Consider the following 17,018-nt stretch of genomic DNA (forward strand, 5'->3'; position numbering starts at 1 on the left):
ACTGTACACACATGCTTTCACAATCTAGGATGTGAACAACCACGTTCCTCATGTTCCATCCAGATACCAGTGCACATGTAAACACTGGCCAATAAACATTCAAATCAGCATTTTATGAAAATAAAAACATAAAAACACTAAAAGCTTCACTACCCACCCATTCCCTGAGCTTTCAGTTGCACCTTCCTCCATCGTCTTCATCACCAAATGATGTCTGCTGAGTTGAGTTGCTGCTGGAGGAAAACACTCAGAGATACAAGATGTTCCAGTAAAATCTAGTCACATGATCAGGAGTTAAAAACCTCTTTTGACAAACAATTTTCTTGTTTTCATTTTCAAGTATTCTTGTCAGCAATCTAGAAAACTGAACGGTTTGTTCCCTGCAGTTTGAAGAAGAGGAGGAACAGTCTGAGAACATGTCAGATACAGAGGCAGCATAGGACACAGACACATGCAAACCCACACACACACACACACACACACACACACACTTGCACACACAGACAATTAGACACTCATTCATGTTACAGTTGGCTCAACACTCCACCACTGTCAAGTACTTTATTCACAATAAGGTCATTTTCTTCTTTAAAAAATCATTTTTAATATACAACACAATTTTTGACAAGACAACTCCGTTTACAGCTAAATTTGAGCTCTTGAGTTCCAGCTTCTCTCATAACCAAAGCAAGCACGTAGATGATGGGAGGGAGAGAGAGATGGAGTGAGAGGGACAGATGACCAAGGGAGGAAGTTAGAAGAAAGAATGGAGGAAAAAGACAGTAAGAGAGAGAGAAAGAGAGGGAAAGAGAAAGAGGACTACGCTTAGTATGATGTTGGTACTAAGAACCAAAATACTCAAATAAAATTAGAAAATAACAGTAATAAAAAACAGTAAGAAAGTAAGAGTTAGAGAAAAAAAAAGCAGAGGTGCGCCGGGATGCTGTATCCATGGCAACCTCACATGCATGTCTGTTTGTTTGACGCTTCTGCTCTGTTCGGCCATTTCACATAAGTCCACATACAACAAACGCACTCGAAACTCGAGTGTGCGTGCCCCCCCGTGTTCCAAGCAAGTGTGCATCTCTGGGGGTTAGAGCGAAGGGGGGAGCGAAGGGGAGGTGGGGTTCGGGGGGTGTCGAGAGAGACAGGGCAGAGTAAGAGGGAGTGAGAGGGAGCAGGGAGGTCATTCCCGAAACATTCTCCCTCGTTCACTCTCTCCGTCTCCCATCCTCCCCTCCTTTTTTTAGAGCTGAGTAAAGAGTCTCTGTCTCCCGCATCACAGCTCCTGTCATCCTCTGTCCAACTGCGCCACTGTGTGTGTGTGTGTGTGTGTGTGTGTATGTGTGTAATATATATGTATATATAAATATATATCTATAAGCGATTCCATATCTGTGGGAACCTGTTTTGGCAGGGGGTTGAAAACTGAGGAGCAGAAGCTGCTTGAAGTTTCTATCAAAGGGACAAAAGGGAGCTTGTGACTTATATAAGATCTAAGGTAATACTGTCATTAGTGTACTTTACAAAACATAAATTAAGAGTTGAAGGTGAACTTCTTGGGAGAGTTGCATTGGTTGCGTAGTAGGGCGTCCTCATCAGTGTTGACCTGTGTGTATATGTGCGTGTCTGTGTGTACATGTCACCGTACTGGGCAGGCCATGGGCACAAGCTTTAGAGTCTGTCAGAACGGGCTGAGGAGGGGTGAGGTGGCGGGGTGCAGGGTGGGGAAGTGGACAGAGAGATGACGAAGAGGAAAGAGAGGAGATGGACTCCTTTTCCATGATGGATGCATCCATCAGCCCATCAGCCCTGGGCTCCTCCAAGGAAGGGTGCAGTGGACGGCGCCACCTGAGGGAGAGAAGCAGTTTCCCAGTCACACACAGGTCCACTCAGGGATCATAAATACATTATGCACAGTTCAGGAAGTAATTCTGTCAACCTCATCTGTAATGCAGGATGTCACATTTTTACAGGAAGCTCTTTCCAGCCGTGAGTGTTTTTGTACCTGCTATCTAGAAATGTAAGTGTAGGTGCGGGAGGGAGACCGTCCCTCTGACTGCCCGTTGGTTGAGACGTTCAGGAAATCCCAGATCAGAATGGTGTCGTCATGAGAACTGCTGATGATCTGAAACTCATCGAACTGGAGACGGAACACGCGGCCAGAGTGCTCCTGCAGACACACAAAACATTACTAGGATGTTAGGACGTTTGGGATGTCACCATTGAAGCTGAAATTGCAGGTTGATGGACTAGTGTTGTGCGATTGTTCATTAGCTTATGAATTCAGTTGTGTTTTTACAGGATCCATTTCCCCATCCAAGACAAGAACCACATGAAACTCAAAGTTTGGGAAATACTGGATCTCACGCAGGTTTTCATATGAAATTTTAATATGAAAGGAGTTTAATGTTGTATGAGAGAGAATTATAAACAAACTAGAAAATGTGTTTCAACATTTCAGCTGTGATTAGTTGAAACTTTTTTTAATCCTTTACAGCTGACATTTTTTAAACCAAACATCTAAATTCATTTAAAAAAAGTGGCTAAAGACACTTGTGCATAAGCCCCACCTGTTAGCCATGTGTCAACACAGTAAATCCCTGGTACTCACCACTAGAGTGCGCAGACATAATGTGCTGGCGGGGGCTCGTGGGTCAAGCGCTGCCTGCAGGTCCCACACCTTGATCTTACTGCAGAGTGAAACGTGAGACGACAGGACGTCAGGGACAAATTCAGCCTTTGCGCAAAAAAACAAACACGCGTTTACATTCGTTTACAACACTCACCCGTCGTAGGCGCCGCTGACGATCCTCTTGTTGTCAAAGCGAATGCAGCGCACCAATTCCTCATGACCTTCCAGGACTCGCAAACATGCCCCACATTCTATGTCCCATAACCTGCACAGAGAAAAGCCTCAGTTTACAAACAGAAATAAACAGACTCTACAATGTTTACATCACTACTCGAGTATGAGTCCGAACAAAGATACATTTTTCCAGCTACATTGTATAATATAATGCTTTCAGCCCAAGAGGCCTCATTGATGTCTGGTTAAGAGATCCACGATGTTAAGGAGGAGATAGCTGAGAAATTGCAAATCATTGGAACCAAATTATTTATTATTTCTTAACATTAATAATTATATTTCAATACATCAACCATATACATCTTTAGTAGACCGCTAACAATAGAGGCTCCTGTAAAAACAACCTGCTGGTTGTAATGTGTTGGTTTATGCTCAGGTCCCACATGCTTACCGGATTGTGTTGTCAGATGAGCCGCTGACCACCAGACGATCTCTGTACTGTAGACAGGCAATACCCCGCTTATGACCATTTAGAGTGCGCACAAACTCACAGGTGCTGGTGCTCCATACCTTCAGGGGGGAAGGACAACACAGATAGGTAAGTGTTTGTTTCATTTCACTGTCTTAGTCCATAAAATTCACATCACAATCAGTTGTAGCAGTGCTCTGGTTTCATGGAACACCATGGTATGAAACTGATGGTATCCTACTGTGTCCATTTGCTTCCTAACAACAGAATAGGCAGACAAAAATGCAACTGAATAGAGAATGACACGTGTGTCTGAGCATTTCCTTTGTGCCACACACACACGTAGCAGAGACAATGGCAGAGAGATATCACCTTTCTTCCTACCCCAGAAAAGAAACTAAAATCAGCAGAGTGGGAATACTTTGGATATCCCAAAACCTGAATGTGCTGTTTTTTCGAAGGGGGACACATCAAGCATGTTTCCCCATCAGTTAGAACACCATCGCTCAGTGCAGATTAAAGTATGTGTCTGGTTTATAACTTCGATCCATACTTAAAAAACATGTAAATGTTAAAATAATGATCATAACATATGTGGAATATCGGAATAATTTCCCACATTCTGAGTTGTCTGTCTGTTCAGTAACCTCTGACTTAGACACACACTGAACTCGATCTGACCCCATGAAGAAACACAACTTTTCCACCTTGGGGGCTGATATGCATGCCTGTGTGTTGAAGTCAGACAGGATCAGTCTGGCTACACTGTTACGCAGTTAAAGATCTGTGAAGACATTTCTCACTATTTTCTGACTTTTTTCACAAATCAAACAATCAATTGATTGATGAAGAAAATATTCATCAGATTAATCCATAAGGATTATCACAGAATAACTTTTACAGAATGCTATTAGTACTTTTATTTACGTAAGGGACATAAATACTTCCTCAATTTGAAACTGATGATAATATTATAATAAAATATTGTATACTGTGATGCCATGAAACCATGAAAATGTCACTGTTCCAACCAAACTAAATACAAAAAAATCCATCCCCCTGTTAATCAGTGCCTCTGGGGTTTAATTCAAATTAGACTGTAAATACTGGAGAAAACTGAAAAGAAAGAAAATTGTGTCGTCTGTTTAACTGTCAGAGCTCCAAACTTTACCAGTTAAACACTATTTTACAAAACCCTACCCTCCAGCTACTATCAGAATTATTTCTTTAGAAGTCAAGTTCTCTTGTTACCTTGATGGTGCGGTCCCCTGAGGCAGACACAATGTATTTGTCATCGAAGTCAACCACGTTGACAGCTGCTCGGTGTCCCACCAGGACCCGACGTAGGCTGATGTCAGTGGGTGAGGCCATGTCCCAAACTGCAATTGAACGGTCCTTGGAGCAGGTGACCATCAGACCGTTGGCGAAGCGCAGGTGAAGAACTGCCTCGTTGTGGTGGATCAGTGTGTTAAGTACCTCACCCGTCATTACCTCCCACACCCTGCAGAGGAGACAGAAGGAGAGGCGCAGAGGGAAACGGGAGGAAATGAAAACAGACATATGGAGAGATGGCAGGGTGGCCAATTGATGAGGGCAAAGGTAGCGGAGGGAGGAAAAGAGAAGGTGAAATTAGGGCAGGAAAGAAAAATGGGGATGTTGAATGAAAGGGGATGGGTGTGAGACAAAGAGAGAAGGAATGGCAAAGGGGGGGAAAAAGTGGAAAATGACAAGGGGGAGAGGGGTGTAGGAAAGAAAGATGAGGGCAGCAGGAAGAGTTGTCAAAACGAAATAAAAGAAGGGAGAGTGGAAAAGACATGTAGTGGGAGTGAAGGAAAAGGAAAACAATGGAGACATGAGAGAGAATTATGTTTATTAGTTTTACAATGGAGAGTAACTCAGAGTTCACGTACGTGCATGCACGCACACACGAGTGGCTGTGAAGAACATGCAACTGAACAGCGAATGCAGAAAACACTGGAAAAGCTGACAACCAAATGTAAAAACAAAGTGCCTGTCAAGCTGTTGCTAAGGAAGTGAAGTCAGATTTTCCTTGGATACCGCCCAGCAAGTACGGCTGAAGTGTGAAGTAATAAGAGAATTAATGTTGAGCTTCTGTGTGGAGTAGCCAAGCAAGTGTCGACATAAACACACAAGCCAGGTCTTTAAAAATCTGCAATAAAACATATCCTGCTATCTCTGCTAATGAAAGTAAATCTAACCCACTATGAAATAATAAACTTCAGTGTTTTATATTGCATCTGTATATAGTGTTTTTATTGTCTGACTGTGAGGAGCAGCTGTAGATTGGGTGGGAACCCAACTGTAAACTGGGGGATTCAAAACAGGCAGAAGGTATTTCGGTCATGACTGGGAAAAACAGACTAGAGACAGAGAGTGTGTAGAAATTATAGAAATGTGAAAAGCAGCAGAACCATCTTTTGAGCCTGAAACAAATTTTATGAAATCGGGTAACAAAAGGTATGTTGTACATTATGAAAATAAATAAACTGATTTTAGAAGTTATTTTCCATGTTATGTTTTTTGAAATAATTAATATTTAAATCCGCTGCACTGGATAGGTTTTGTGGCAGTCCTGCATGACATATGGTTAATAAAGATACACAAACGATAACACGCAGCTGCCCTATCTCTATTCATACAAACAATGTCAGTACACTTTGTTGTGTGAATGAACTCATCACTATATTCTTCAGAGGGATTTAATTCTGAATGACTGAACAAGCATGAGGTGCAAAAAAATTAAAAAAAGAGAACCCTCAGGATGAGTGATTTTAGTAAAAACACCTATCCAACCTGTTGTGTGATGATAGACTCTAAAAATAAAATCTTTCTATCGAATGACTGTTTTCTCTGTACTGTGATTTAACAACATAACAACAAATCACTGTTGATTTTCACATCTCAAGAGAGAGGAGAATATTATTGGTAATTTGTTGAAAACACATCAGTGTCCCTAATGTTTGAGAGAGAAGTCTATTTGTATATAAAAGAATTGTCAAATCATCTTATAAGCAGCTATATTAATTTCCCCTAATAAAAGATATACTTCCCATTTAAAAGTGCAGAGTTAAAGCTGGCTCTTCTATTACCAGGAATAATTAAATTTAAACAGAGTTGCATGTTGTGGAGACAGCCGAATAGTGAGAAAGGAAAACTCATACTATGCTATATTTAAAATACACCATGGCTTCTTTTAAAGTGAAAAATGCTTTGTTGATAAGTATGATTTAATATAATTCTTCCTTGAGTATATTCTTCCGTGTCTGACCTGACTTAACCTTCAATTACAAAGCCTGCATTGCAGAAACCCCTTTATACTGTAACAAAGCCCAAGCTAAAGAAAATGTTTACATATCTGTTTTTGTACTTTGGTGGTGGAATCAAAATGTCTCTTGTACGTGTCTGTACTAATGCATTCTGGCTGATTTCGCAACCCTCAGAGAAATATCAATAAGCTGCATGATTTTTGACTTATAGACTGAATAATATACAATCGCTAGCTTTAGTCTGAGGATAACAAAGTAAGTATATATAAATCCCCATGCGTTTTACGTCTCATTATGTCTAAAAATAGGTTAGTAAATATGACAGAGTAACAGAGTAAGTCCCATTGAGGCGTTAAGCCTAATAAGCGGTGGGTAACAACTTTCTCTTCGGCAACTGGAATCCCTTTTATTTCTGCTGACACAGCTTTGGCTCCTTCTAAATATTAAACCATATATTCATTCTGTGAGACATGTGCCGTACCTGACAGTTGAGTCAGACGACCCGGTGACGATGACCCTCTCATCATACTGCAGACACAACACTGAGCCTGTGTGACCGGTCAGTATCTTCAGACACTCCAGCGACTGCTTATCCCAGATCTGTGAGGAGAAAACACAGCAGCATGAGAATGAGGATGAAGAGGAGGAAGAGGATGAAGGAGGGTGAAGCAGAGGGCGACATTGAAAGAGGAGCACACAGAGAAAAAAAAAAGAAGAGAAAAAGAAGAGGTTTTGGAAAAAGGTTGCAGATCTGGGTCATGCCAAGAATGGCCTATTCTTACAGTGTGTACTGTTCATGCCCCATTTCCCCACTGCTGTGCTGAATTGTGCGTCTGTGAGCAAAAGAGCAATTCAGCTCTTCCCTGTGTGTGTGTCAACCTCCTCCAGAACAATAAGACAAATCTGCTCCCTCTCCTCCCTCTATCCTCCCCTCCTCTTCTTCATCATCTTCTTCGCTTCTCCCAGGCCAGACAGATAAGTGGAACACACAACGGGCCTGGAGCTGAGCCCTTTAAACCTATAATTCACTTGTGTTATGTCTCCGTGTCTGCTGGTTTAGCTCAGCAACGTAGACAATGAGATGATGAGCCCTTCTGAGCCAGAAGAAAAAATTCAATTCATAAATACACAAAGATAGGTTGGAGGAAAACAACCACACACGCAGCATACATCGTTTCTCACAGCTTACACTTTTGGCTCCCTCCACCACTGGTGCTTACATAAATGGGATCCATTTTAATTACTCCTTTAAGTCATTTTGGGTTAGTAGGGCAGACTGGCAAATGTCTACAATATGTTTTCACCGCCTCAGTAGCAACAAACAAAAAAAAGTTGCGAAACTGGCCCTTATTTTTTTGCATAAATTGAAATGTAACTCGGGCTCCTATATTGATGAAATAAATCAATCACACTGACTATATTTACATGGATAGGGATACTCCAACTATTGAACCTTATGCTGTACAAGACATTCTCCATTTCTGATGTTAAGATGAGTTGCTAAGAGAATAAACCATTCATATTGCTGTTACAGAGCCTAGTCTGATTATGACTCGCATCAACATCCACGCCTCCATACATTCGACCACGATTTTAAAACCACAACCTGAAATAGTTAACTGCACGATGGTAATGTTTATCCTATTGTGTTTTTTCTTTCTGATTTTGTATAAGCTTCAACTCCTTGTTATTTTTTCCCATCTCGTTAACACTGGAAGCCAGTGCATATTTTGTCAAGGAGTTGGTTACTGCTACATGTCAATGTTGCAAATGTTTTAAGACCCCAAAAGGACGTTAAAGTTAAGGTAATCAAAATAAGACACTCCCATTTATATTCTTACGTCTTATTTAGACTATTGTCTTAGTATTCTAACTAATGACTGCTGTCCATGTTAACATGATGACTTAGTGGTGGGGCAGTACATTTGTATTTTGTAAAATAGTTGCACTAACTCAACACGACTTTCACATCCTGCTGTTTTGCTGTCGTACAGAACAGGGGCCATCAGCTGTAATTCTTGGAAATTAGTTTTTGTTTCAGCAGCTGTCAATGAGAAAAATTAGAAAAAAGGGAAATTTTACCTTGCATAATAAAATAAATAATCTATGAAATTGACAGTGAAATTATCTGCCAGTATTCTACACACCTCTGAGGTAGTTTTGCATCTGAAATGTTAGTGAAGGTGATAGTGGGTTGCAGTAGCAACAATAAAAATAAAGGGGGCCAAGCCATCGCGATTAGACCTCAGATTTTCTGAGACATTTTTCACATTAAAATACACATACCTTGATGGAATTGTCCCTAAGGCCACTGATGATCTTGTCATCATCGTACTGGAGACAGTAAACCCCTTTACTGTTTTCTGAGCGACACTGAATCCTCTGCAAGTTGTGTCTGCCACACCGCCAATTAGCCTCAATAGTCTGGAGGGACGAGGAAGAAACAGCGAAAAAGATTAACACAGGAGGCATCCAAAGACTAGATGGTAGCACTGCATATTGTACAACGTAATGTTGTTAGAACTGACAGAAATATAGAAGATCTAGAAAGGTGGAAAGTGCTCATAGTATTATTGTGGTTTAAAAGACAATTAACTATATAAATAAACTGTTAAGAATTATCTACGTGTTTGTAGATCATTCTGGCCAAAAAACTAAAATTCATAAATGTAAATAAACTTGCCAAATATTAATAGTGTAATATGATTGACTAGTTTCCATCTGGTTAATACAATATATAATCAAATACTGTAGTGATGTTGGTATGTTTCCTTTTTCAATGATAATAACAAAGAAAAGCAATGCATTTTAAACATGGAAGGAAAATAATATCTGTTGCAATGAAGAAAGCTGTGCTAAATTACTCTACACAACAAGTGCAATACTAAAATCCATTTAGCTGTCTCACCTCTATGTCTTGGATGATCTTGGGATACAGGGAGTGATAGTAGGAGTTGGGTGGGACTTCCGATGTGCGGTTCTTGAACAGGTATTTCTCCCTGGGGGAAGAAAAATATAAGTGCTTTGGCTGCTTTGTGTCCACTGGGATTTTTTTTTTTTTCCACCTACAACAGACACTCAAGACAACAGAATCTAATCTTACGTCCTCATTCTCTCCTTCAGTCAGCCTCATTTAAAATTCAAAAACAAGACTAACAGGCACTCCAGTAACTAAGTGTTTACTTGAAAATCTCAACGGGCATCCACTTAATTTATACCAGCCTCAGCTATTTATATCATTATAAAATATATGGTAGTAGGATAGCCACCACGACATGTTTGCAAAATCTCACCACTGATGTCGTTCAGACAGGCCTTTCCAGAGCGGGTCAGTGCGGACCATGCGTTCGATGAGCTTCTTCCACAGCATACCCTCCGAGATGACCCTCTGCCACTCCTTACACACCAGCTCTGCCGAGCACAGCGAGCGTGCATCCAGGAAAGACAGGATGTTCTCCGCTATGTGATCCAAGCCTTGGGCTACAGAGAAGGATCAGAGTTAATTTTTGCCTCAAAATTATTACAAGGTAAACTATGATTTTCCTTTATTTATAAAATCATATGATTGGAAGGAAACTTGTCCAAGAGTAAAAAAAAAAAACTTAAGTGCTAAACTGTGTACCATCAGACTGTACTGTAAATACTGCATTTACAAATGTGTACCTGGCAGCGCAGTAATGAAGTCCCTCTGCAGCATGGGTTTGAGGTAGGAGTTGATGTGGCCATGCTGATAGTGGCACATTCGGGAGATCAGTCGCTCGACAAACTCCACCTGGTCGGCCTCTGACCACTGGTCAAACAGTGCGATGCAGTGTTCTTTCTCCTTCTCATAGTTTCCCTCCGATGGACGCTTGCGGGACCCCACAACAGGACCGTTACTAAGCTATAAAGATCAGGAACACATAAATATTAGACATTTAAAAATGTGTTGAAAGTTTTTATTTTCATTAATATAATATTCAATAATTACAATATCTTTATTATAGTGTAGTGTATATTAATTAAAATACTGAATAAGAAATGTCAGTCATGTGGGGGCACTCCTCTATTCGAAGTGTATTACAATGAAACTCATTTTGGCTGTATATCAAACTTTATTTCCGCAAATAGAGAAAATGTCAGATGATGTTATGTAAGTAAGAGCATTGTATAAATCTTAGATTAGGAGTTTTTAAAAATTCTATTTAAATCCAAATCGAGTTACTACAGTGGAACTAACATAATAACACCTCAAATAATTTTAAATGTTTTTTCATGTATGAAATGAGTAAGTCAGATCAAACTGGGGGTTGTAACAATGTTGCTGTTCTGGGCCTTACAGCACTCTATGCACATAATCAAGCCTCTCGCTGTTGTAGAGTGGATTAAGTTAAAAATCAATTTTCAATGCAGTGTATCAGTGGTGTATGTGTGGGAACAGAAGAAAAAAATGTTCAGAATAAATGTTAGTGTCAACATCAGTGTTGAGTGTTTATTTGTATAATTTCATGAAGGGAACTGTACATGCATAAAAAAATCAGCTGTCATTGTATATTGTTAATCAAAACTCACCACAGTTAACATTACTATAAATTTTACTTTATCAATGAGGATGCAGATCTCAACTCTTCACCAAGCTGTGGTCTCAGATACACGAACAGTTCCCACACCCACATATTAACCCCAAGCGCACGCACGCACACACCTTGAGAACTGTGGTCTTCTTTGGCGACAGATCGTCCACAAGGTTCTGCGAATCCATCCCTGATGTGTTCTGTAGAAAAAGAACAAAACAAAGAAATGGTGCAGGTAAGTGTCTTAAGTCTTTTTGTGTCTGTGTTGAAGGCACTGTGAGAACCAGGGCAGCGGTGTAGATAGCGCTGGACACATGAGTGCCACAGAGACAGCCAAGGAAGGGTAACTATTATGACTTCTGAGGCGTGCACGCACAAAAACACGTGCATACACACAAACATATGGAGCGAAAAAAACTGAGCTGCAACAAAAGGAATCTATCGGCTTGCTTGTCTGATGTGGGCTATGTAGTCTGGACAGGAAATTAAACTGCAGCATCTTGGGTATGTCACTGGCAGAAGCTCAGGCATGACTGTAATGAAACTCAAGCCAGATAGTGGTCTTACAGCATATATGGAAAACAGAAAAAAAACTGAGAGGCAACCGGATCCCAGTCATTTCTATCATGACTTGAGTCTTACAATGACTTTAGTTCACATATCCACAGAGACAGAATGAAAGGGCGACCATTTGTCCAGTTCTTATTAATAATTTAAATCATCATCATCATCTGGAGAATGGACTGTATCTGAATTATTAGGTAAATCGCAAGTTCTTTATGGCATGCAAACTTCTTTGGAAGTCATATTCAATGAGGCAGCCATATCATATTGTTACATTCATCATTTCATACATACACCACCAACATGGAGATCTGTTTTCCTCTTACGGGTGCTTGTTATCTACAGCTTACAGCTGTGACTGAAGATACACAGGACTAGTTATAAGGTCAACATGAAAATTAGGATTCTCATCAAACTATCACATACTTGACTTAAAGGCCTTGAAACGCACATGGGATATTCACCATCTAGTCCTATATAAAAAAAATGACGGCTCTATATACTGCAAATTCTCCAGACATGAAAACATACAACCAAGCCGTGTCAGAGTACTGTATAATACCAAAAAGGGACTACTGTACAATAATCCTTTGCAGGTTCACTCCTAAGTATATATACGTTTTTTCCTAACAGTGTATTCCCAGATATATCGCAGGCTAATTTGGGGGAATGGGACACACAAGGCCTTTACCAAGGAGAGGGTCAAAGCTATTGTATATCTGTACAAGGTCAGAGTCTGAAAATGTCTATGCTGGCGAAAAAGCTAGAATAGAGGCCCGTCTGACTATTGTAATAGCTCATCTGTTATGGTTTCTCCAGAGGCTTAAGAATCGCCATAGGTGGTCTCTACCTGAGGCCTCTTTAAAATTGCTATTGCTAAATTATCTAGATATTATTTTCTACTGAAACAGAGAACCCCATCAAATTTGGATCATAGAGTGCAGTGCCAGGTTTTACTCATTTTAGTTATCCATCTAACTTGGGGATGCTGCTACATGTGGAGAGCAAAACCAACATAGAACATGTTAGTAGTTTCCACTAGAAGAATCACACAAACATACAAACAAAAGGACAGGTACCAAGACTAAAGCAGACAGGACAAGAAGCTAGTTTGCTGGTGTTAATGGTCATGCAGAGCAGAAGAAGAGAAGAAAGGAGAAATAAAAACAGACAGACCAGGTTTGGCCAGGCAGGCAGGCAAGCAAGCATGTAGCCTCTCAGAGCTTGAAGGAAGACCCCCCACCTCGGCCCTCACATCTCCAGGTAGAAGGGGAGAAAACATTACTCCTCAATGCAGGGTTATTCTCTGGTACCCCCCGCAGCCTCCCTCTACCCACACCAAAGTACTTTGGAAGTATTTTACCATTCAAACTAAACTGATTATAAAAGAGTCCTGTTTTCATTACAGGGCACAATCACTGTTTGACTTTCTTTTTAAACGTTCTGTGACCTAATTTAGATGCAAGAACTGTGATTTAACATGATTATAAAGAAGCCAATTACAGTTTGCACGGCTAAAATTAAGTTTAAAGCAGAGCGAGTTTGAGGACACACCAGAGAAGAACCTGAGAGCAGTGTGCTTCCAACAGGGAGGAAAGGACAACGGAAGGTGAGGAGGTGAGAGGATGAGGGGAGGGTGAGGAGGTGCATTCTGCACCTTGGTGGTATTAGGACTCATGAGAAGTGGGTGTGGAAAAGTGATGGGTGAGGAGATGGCGAGGGAGGAAGGGAAGGGAGAGGAGGAGGAGGAGGAGCAGCAGAATTAAGAGGAGAGAGGCAGAACCTGGTTGTGAGCCCGGGTGGAGGGGATGCTCTGCAGGCACCTGAGTGCACACAAACTCTCAGCCACCGAGGAGCAGCCCAGCCAGAGAGAGCGAGGCACAGAGCACTGTGTGAAAGAGAGAGAGGAAGGGAGGAGGAGGAGAACGAAGTGGACAGGGTGAGGGAGGAGGAGAAAGGGAAGAGCGAGGGACCAGAGATGGGAAGTAAAGGAAAAGAGGAGGGGGGCGGGGGTTGATGAGGGATGTTCAGAGGAGGAAACCAAAGGAGACGAGTGAATGGATGGATCGATGAATGGATGGACAGATGGAAGTGGTGAGTAGTTGTTGAGGAACAAGAGTGTGGGAAAGTGTAAGGAATACAAAAATGTGAATGTAAATAAATAAGATTTGGTTTGATATTGAGAGGAGGTGAGTAGGGACATTATCAAAGGTGAGGGGAAAAGAAGAAGGAAGGAGGTGGGGGATAGTGAAGGGAAAAACCAGTATTAGAGCTACACACACATTGACACAGTGAGCGCAGGAACACACACTCTTTCACTCACAAGATACAGACTGGTAAACACACACACACACAGAAGCATTATTAGACGTGAACTGGGTGGGGATAGGTAGAGGAGAGGGAGGGGCAATGAGATTAATTTGTCAATTATTGCCATTTTTGGTTTGACAGAATCCCGACCCACTGTTCTGCCATCCCCACTCTCATGGGTGGTTAGTGAATAACACTGGGAAGAAAAAAAACTCAAAAATCAAATTAAATACACAGACACAACCCGGACAAATTTCTAACTTTTCTTCAGGACCGGAGGATGTAATTCCTCAAACCCTGCATTTATGTAAGGCCTAATATTTCAATATGTGAAATCAGAGATGAGGTGCGAAATAGACAACAGCAGCATGTGCTCTTTCTAAAAGGATATAAAACAAACTAATCTATTTGGAACATTGATGTCTTATGTGTCCATAGTTTCTCTCATGGCATATAGACATCTATAGTGATTGTGGAGAGGGTTATTGAGCAAGAATAGGCACACTATTAACTTAAGAAACAATCAGGCCACACAGGATGCTTTAGGTCCATAACATCTACAAATCTACAAAACACTGTCGTTTTCTAAGCCTATCTCACTGTCGTAGGTCTGCCTGACAATAAAATGGATTTGTTTGCTTGGAAACCTGAAGGATGTTCCCTAGTTCAGATGTGGTGTGTATATTGTCTAATCTGTCAAACTGAGACTAACAGCATGGAAGCAAAATGACCCAAACACATGTTGTGCCCCCATCCCAACCAACGTCTTCCTTGCGACCACTTCGACCCCTGTAATATTAATGTTAGCTGTTAGTGAGCTAGTGTTAGCCTAGCTGGCTAGCTTACCGGGGTAGCTAATGATTTCACAAGAAACCTACGTTACATGTTGTCCTAACCTGACCTCATGGAGGGAAACGGTCTAATAACGATAGTTACGGTTTCTGCTCGCCAAATTAGCTACAACCGCCCCGATCAATGGACTGTTTGATATGTAAATGGACGTCAAGGATACTTAGCATTTTAGCACGCTAACTATTAAGCTAATTGCTACCTCGCCTGTGTGAATGAAAAAGCACAACACTTCCTTCTACGCACTTGAAAAATATAAACACGTAGGCAGCGCATTGTTACGATATCAGCTGTATTCCGTGGAGCTGTGGAAACGACCCGACTGCTCCACATACCAGTCATCGTGTTGGCGGCTCCGAACATAAACGCGATAATGTGACATTACCCGTGAATTTACGTGCTTCGTCGCCTTCTAGCCAGTGTTAGCAGGATGGCTAAGTATCAGACAGGGCCCAGTTAAAGTGGCGCAGCGTCACCGCAGTGAACGCTACACCGAGAACCCCTCCGCTGTCTCCGGCCGACGGCTGCCCATCGAGCCTCTCATTTCCCCGCTGATTGCCAGTATTACCACGAAATCGCCACACTTTACACCTGTCGGATGATATCGTCTCGGTGTTGCTCAGCTATCAGGCTCGTAAGCGGAGCGTTCTTAACAAAATGTAGCGATCATTTCAGGCCCTCCCTCTGATTTCTGGTTCCCCCCCCCTCCTTTCTCCTCCACCTCTCCCGAAAAGCCGCCTCAGCTCGTCCCTGCCGTCGAATCGAGCCTCGGCGCTTCCCCCGCCCGAATAAAACACCGATAGTGCCGCCCGCGGGGGTCCGGGATGCCGCATCGAAACGATCCTTACCATCAGTTCCAACGTTTTGTCCTCCATCTCCGGCTCCATGTTGACGATCCCCCCCGAAACTCGCTCTGAAAATGGAAACCCAGCCCTGCGTCGGCGGCCCGCAAATGCAGAGACGTCATTCACTTCGCTCAGCCACACAGCTCCGGTAGGGCAGTGTCAAAGGGTGGGTGGGGGATGGGAACGCCCATGCTCCGGAGGAACCGCGCCGATTGGACGGATTTTGCCAAAAAGGAGGGTCGTGTCGCCGCTTAGCCTTTTATTGATTGGCTGGCCGTGCTACCAAGGCTTCCCCGGTGACTCCCCCAAACAAAAGGGCAAATGGATGAAGATGCTGTTGCTATCCTGAAGAGGAATACACTAAGGCGAAATCAATCATCCGCATAGCTTTGCTATGAGATGCTGCAGGATGTTTTCAATATGTCATATGAAACCGAGAGGAAACGTTTTTTTAAATCCAGCTCCAGAAGCTGAGAGGTGAGCATGCCTGTAGCTTTGAGATAATACGGTCAAACACAATTCAAGAGAAGTGGTATGGGTGTCAGCTTCAATACATTTACATCCAGCTTCATATTTGAGCAAATCCACACAGGATCATGCAAGATTTGAATAAATGCAATGGAATAAGAGGGATGATACAATGCAACAGTCATTACATCAGGCGCCTATTGCAAAAGTCAGGGTTACAGAGTTCACAGTGCATCTTTGCAGAGTAAAACCCAGAAGTTCCCGCTGTACAAGGATTCATGCAAGGGGTCACGTTCCAGGCTTTATTCAGCAAAGTAACCCAGACAGCAGTGTCCCTACCATCCTTTACCTTAGTTCACCTTTGCTGGTGCTATCCAATGAATCCCAGGTGAATGAGAGAAACGCGGTTGACAATAAACTCACTGTGTTTGAATTAATCACATCCCAAGTCACAGATGGATTCACTAGAAAAGTTTTAGCACTATATTGTGCAGAATGTTTTGTTCCAGTACACATAGTACTTTGAGAATTTTACAAAGTGTGCTCCATTTACCTCTTTAGCTTTTCCTGTGAAACAATTATTTGAAAAAAGGTTGGGCATTTGGTGTATTTCATTCTTTTACAGCCCTTTCATCAGTTTTTCACAAAGCTTGATAGATAACTCAAGTTCATCTTTGATTGAGTCAAGCCACTGGCAAATTTAAGTTTCTATATGATTAAGTATTACACTTAAAAATATATCCACAGGAATGCATTGAAAAGAGTAGATTTTTGTACCCAATTAAAGCATTAATTTACAGGAGTAATCAAAATGTCATAGATGAAAACTGGCAATTGGATTCAATATGTTGTTTTATGAGAAAA

At 41.7% G+C, this 17,018-nt stretch overlaps 1 protein-coding gene across 4 annotated transcripts; it reads right to left on the bottom strand.

The window, feature by feature from the left end:
- Positions 1–518: 518 nt before the first annotated feature.
- Positions 519–15,880, bottom strand: fbxw11a (F-box and WD repeat domain containing 11a). Of its 4 annotated transcripts, XM_034597569.1 has the most exons (14): positions 15,690–15,823; positions 13,466–13,570; positions 11,250–11,318; positions 10,229–10,448; positions 9,859–10,045; positions 9,474–9,564; positions 8,852–8,989; positions 7,047–7,165; positions 4,530–4,779; positions 3,261–3,379; positions 2,790–2,900; positions 2,615–2,693; positions 2,009–2,173; positions 519–1,851 (listed from the first exon to the last, which is right to left on the bottom strand). In XM_034597569.1, the coding sequence occupies exons 1-13, from the start codon at positions 15,726–15,728 to the stop codon at positions 2,012–2,014; spliced, it is 1,689 nt and encodes a 562-aa protein (XP_034453460.1). In that variant the 5' UTR covers positions 15,729–15,823; the 3' UTR covers positions 519–1,851; positions 2,009–2,011. The 4 variants fall into 4 exon arrangements, with proteins under 4 accessions (XP_034453460.1, XP_034453461.1, XP_034453463.1 ...); XM_034597570.1 differs by lacking the exon at positions 13,466–13,570 and having other exon boundaries at positions 15,690–15,880; XM_034597572.1 differs by lacking the exons at positions 13,466–13,570; positions 15,690–15,823 and adding an exon at positions 15,227–15,471.
- Positions 15,881–17,018: the final 1,138 nt, after the last annotated feature.

This window comes from Hippoglossus hippoglossus, chromosome 10 (genome assembly GCF_009819705.1).
Source record: "Hippoglossus hippoglossus isolate fHipHip1 chromosome 10, fHipHip1.pri, whole genome shotgun sequence".
Classification (NCBI taxonomy): domain Eukaryota; kingdom Metazoa; phylum Chordata; class Actinopteri; order Pleuronectiformes; family Pleuronectidae; genus Hippoglossus; species Hippoglossus hippoglossus.

Coding starts and splice junctions, on each gene's coding strand:
- fbxw11a (XM_034597569.1), bottom strand. CDS start 15,728: ATGGAGCCGGAGATGGAGGACAAAACGTTGGAACTGATG. Junction 13,571..15,689: donor ACAAAACGTTGGAACTGATG/GTAAGGATCGTT, acceptor TCTTTCACACAG/TGCTCTGTGCCTCGCTCTCT. Junction 3,380..4,529: donor CAGGGGACCGCACCATCAAG/GTAACAAGAGAA, acceptor TCCCCCCTGAAG/GTATGGAGCACCAGCACCTG.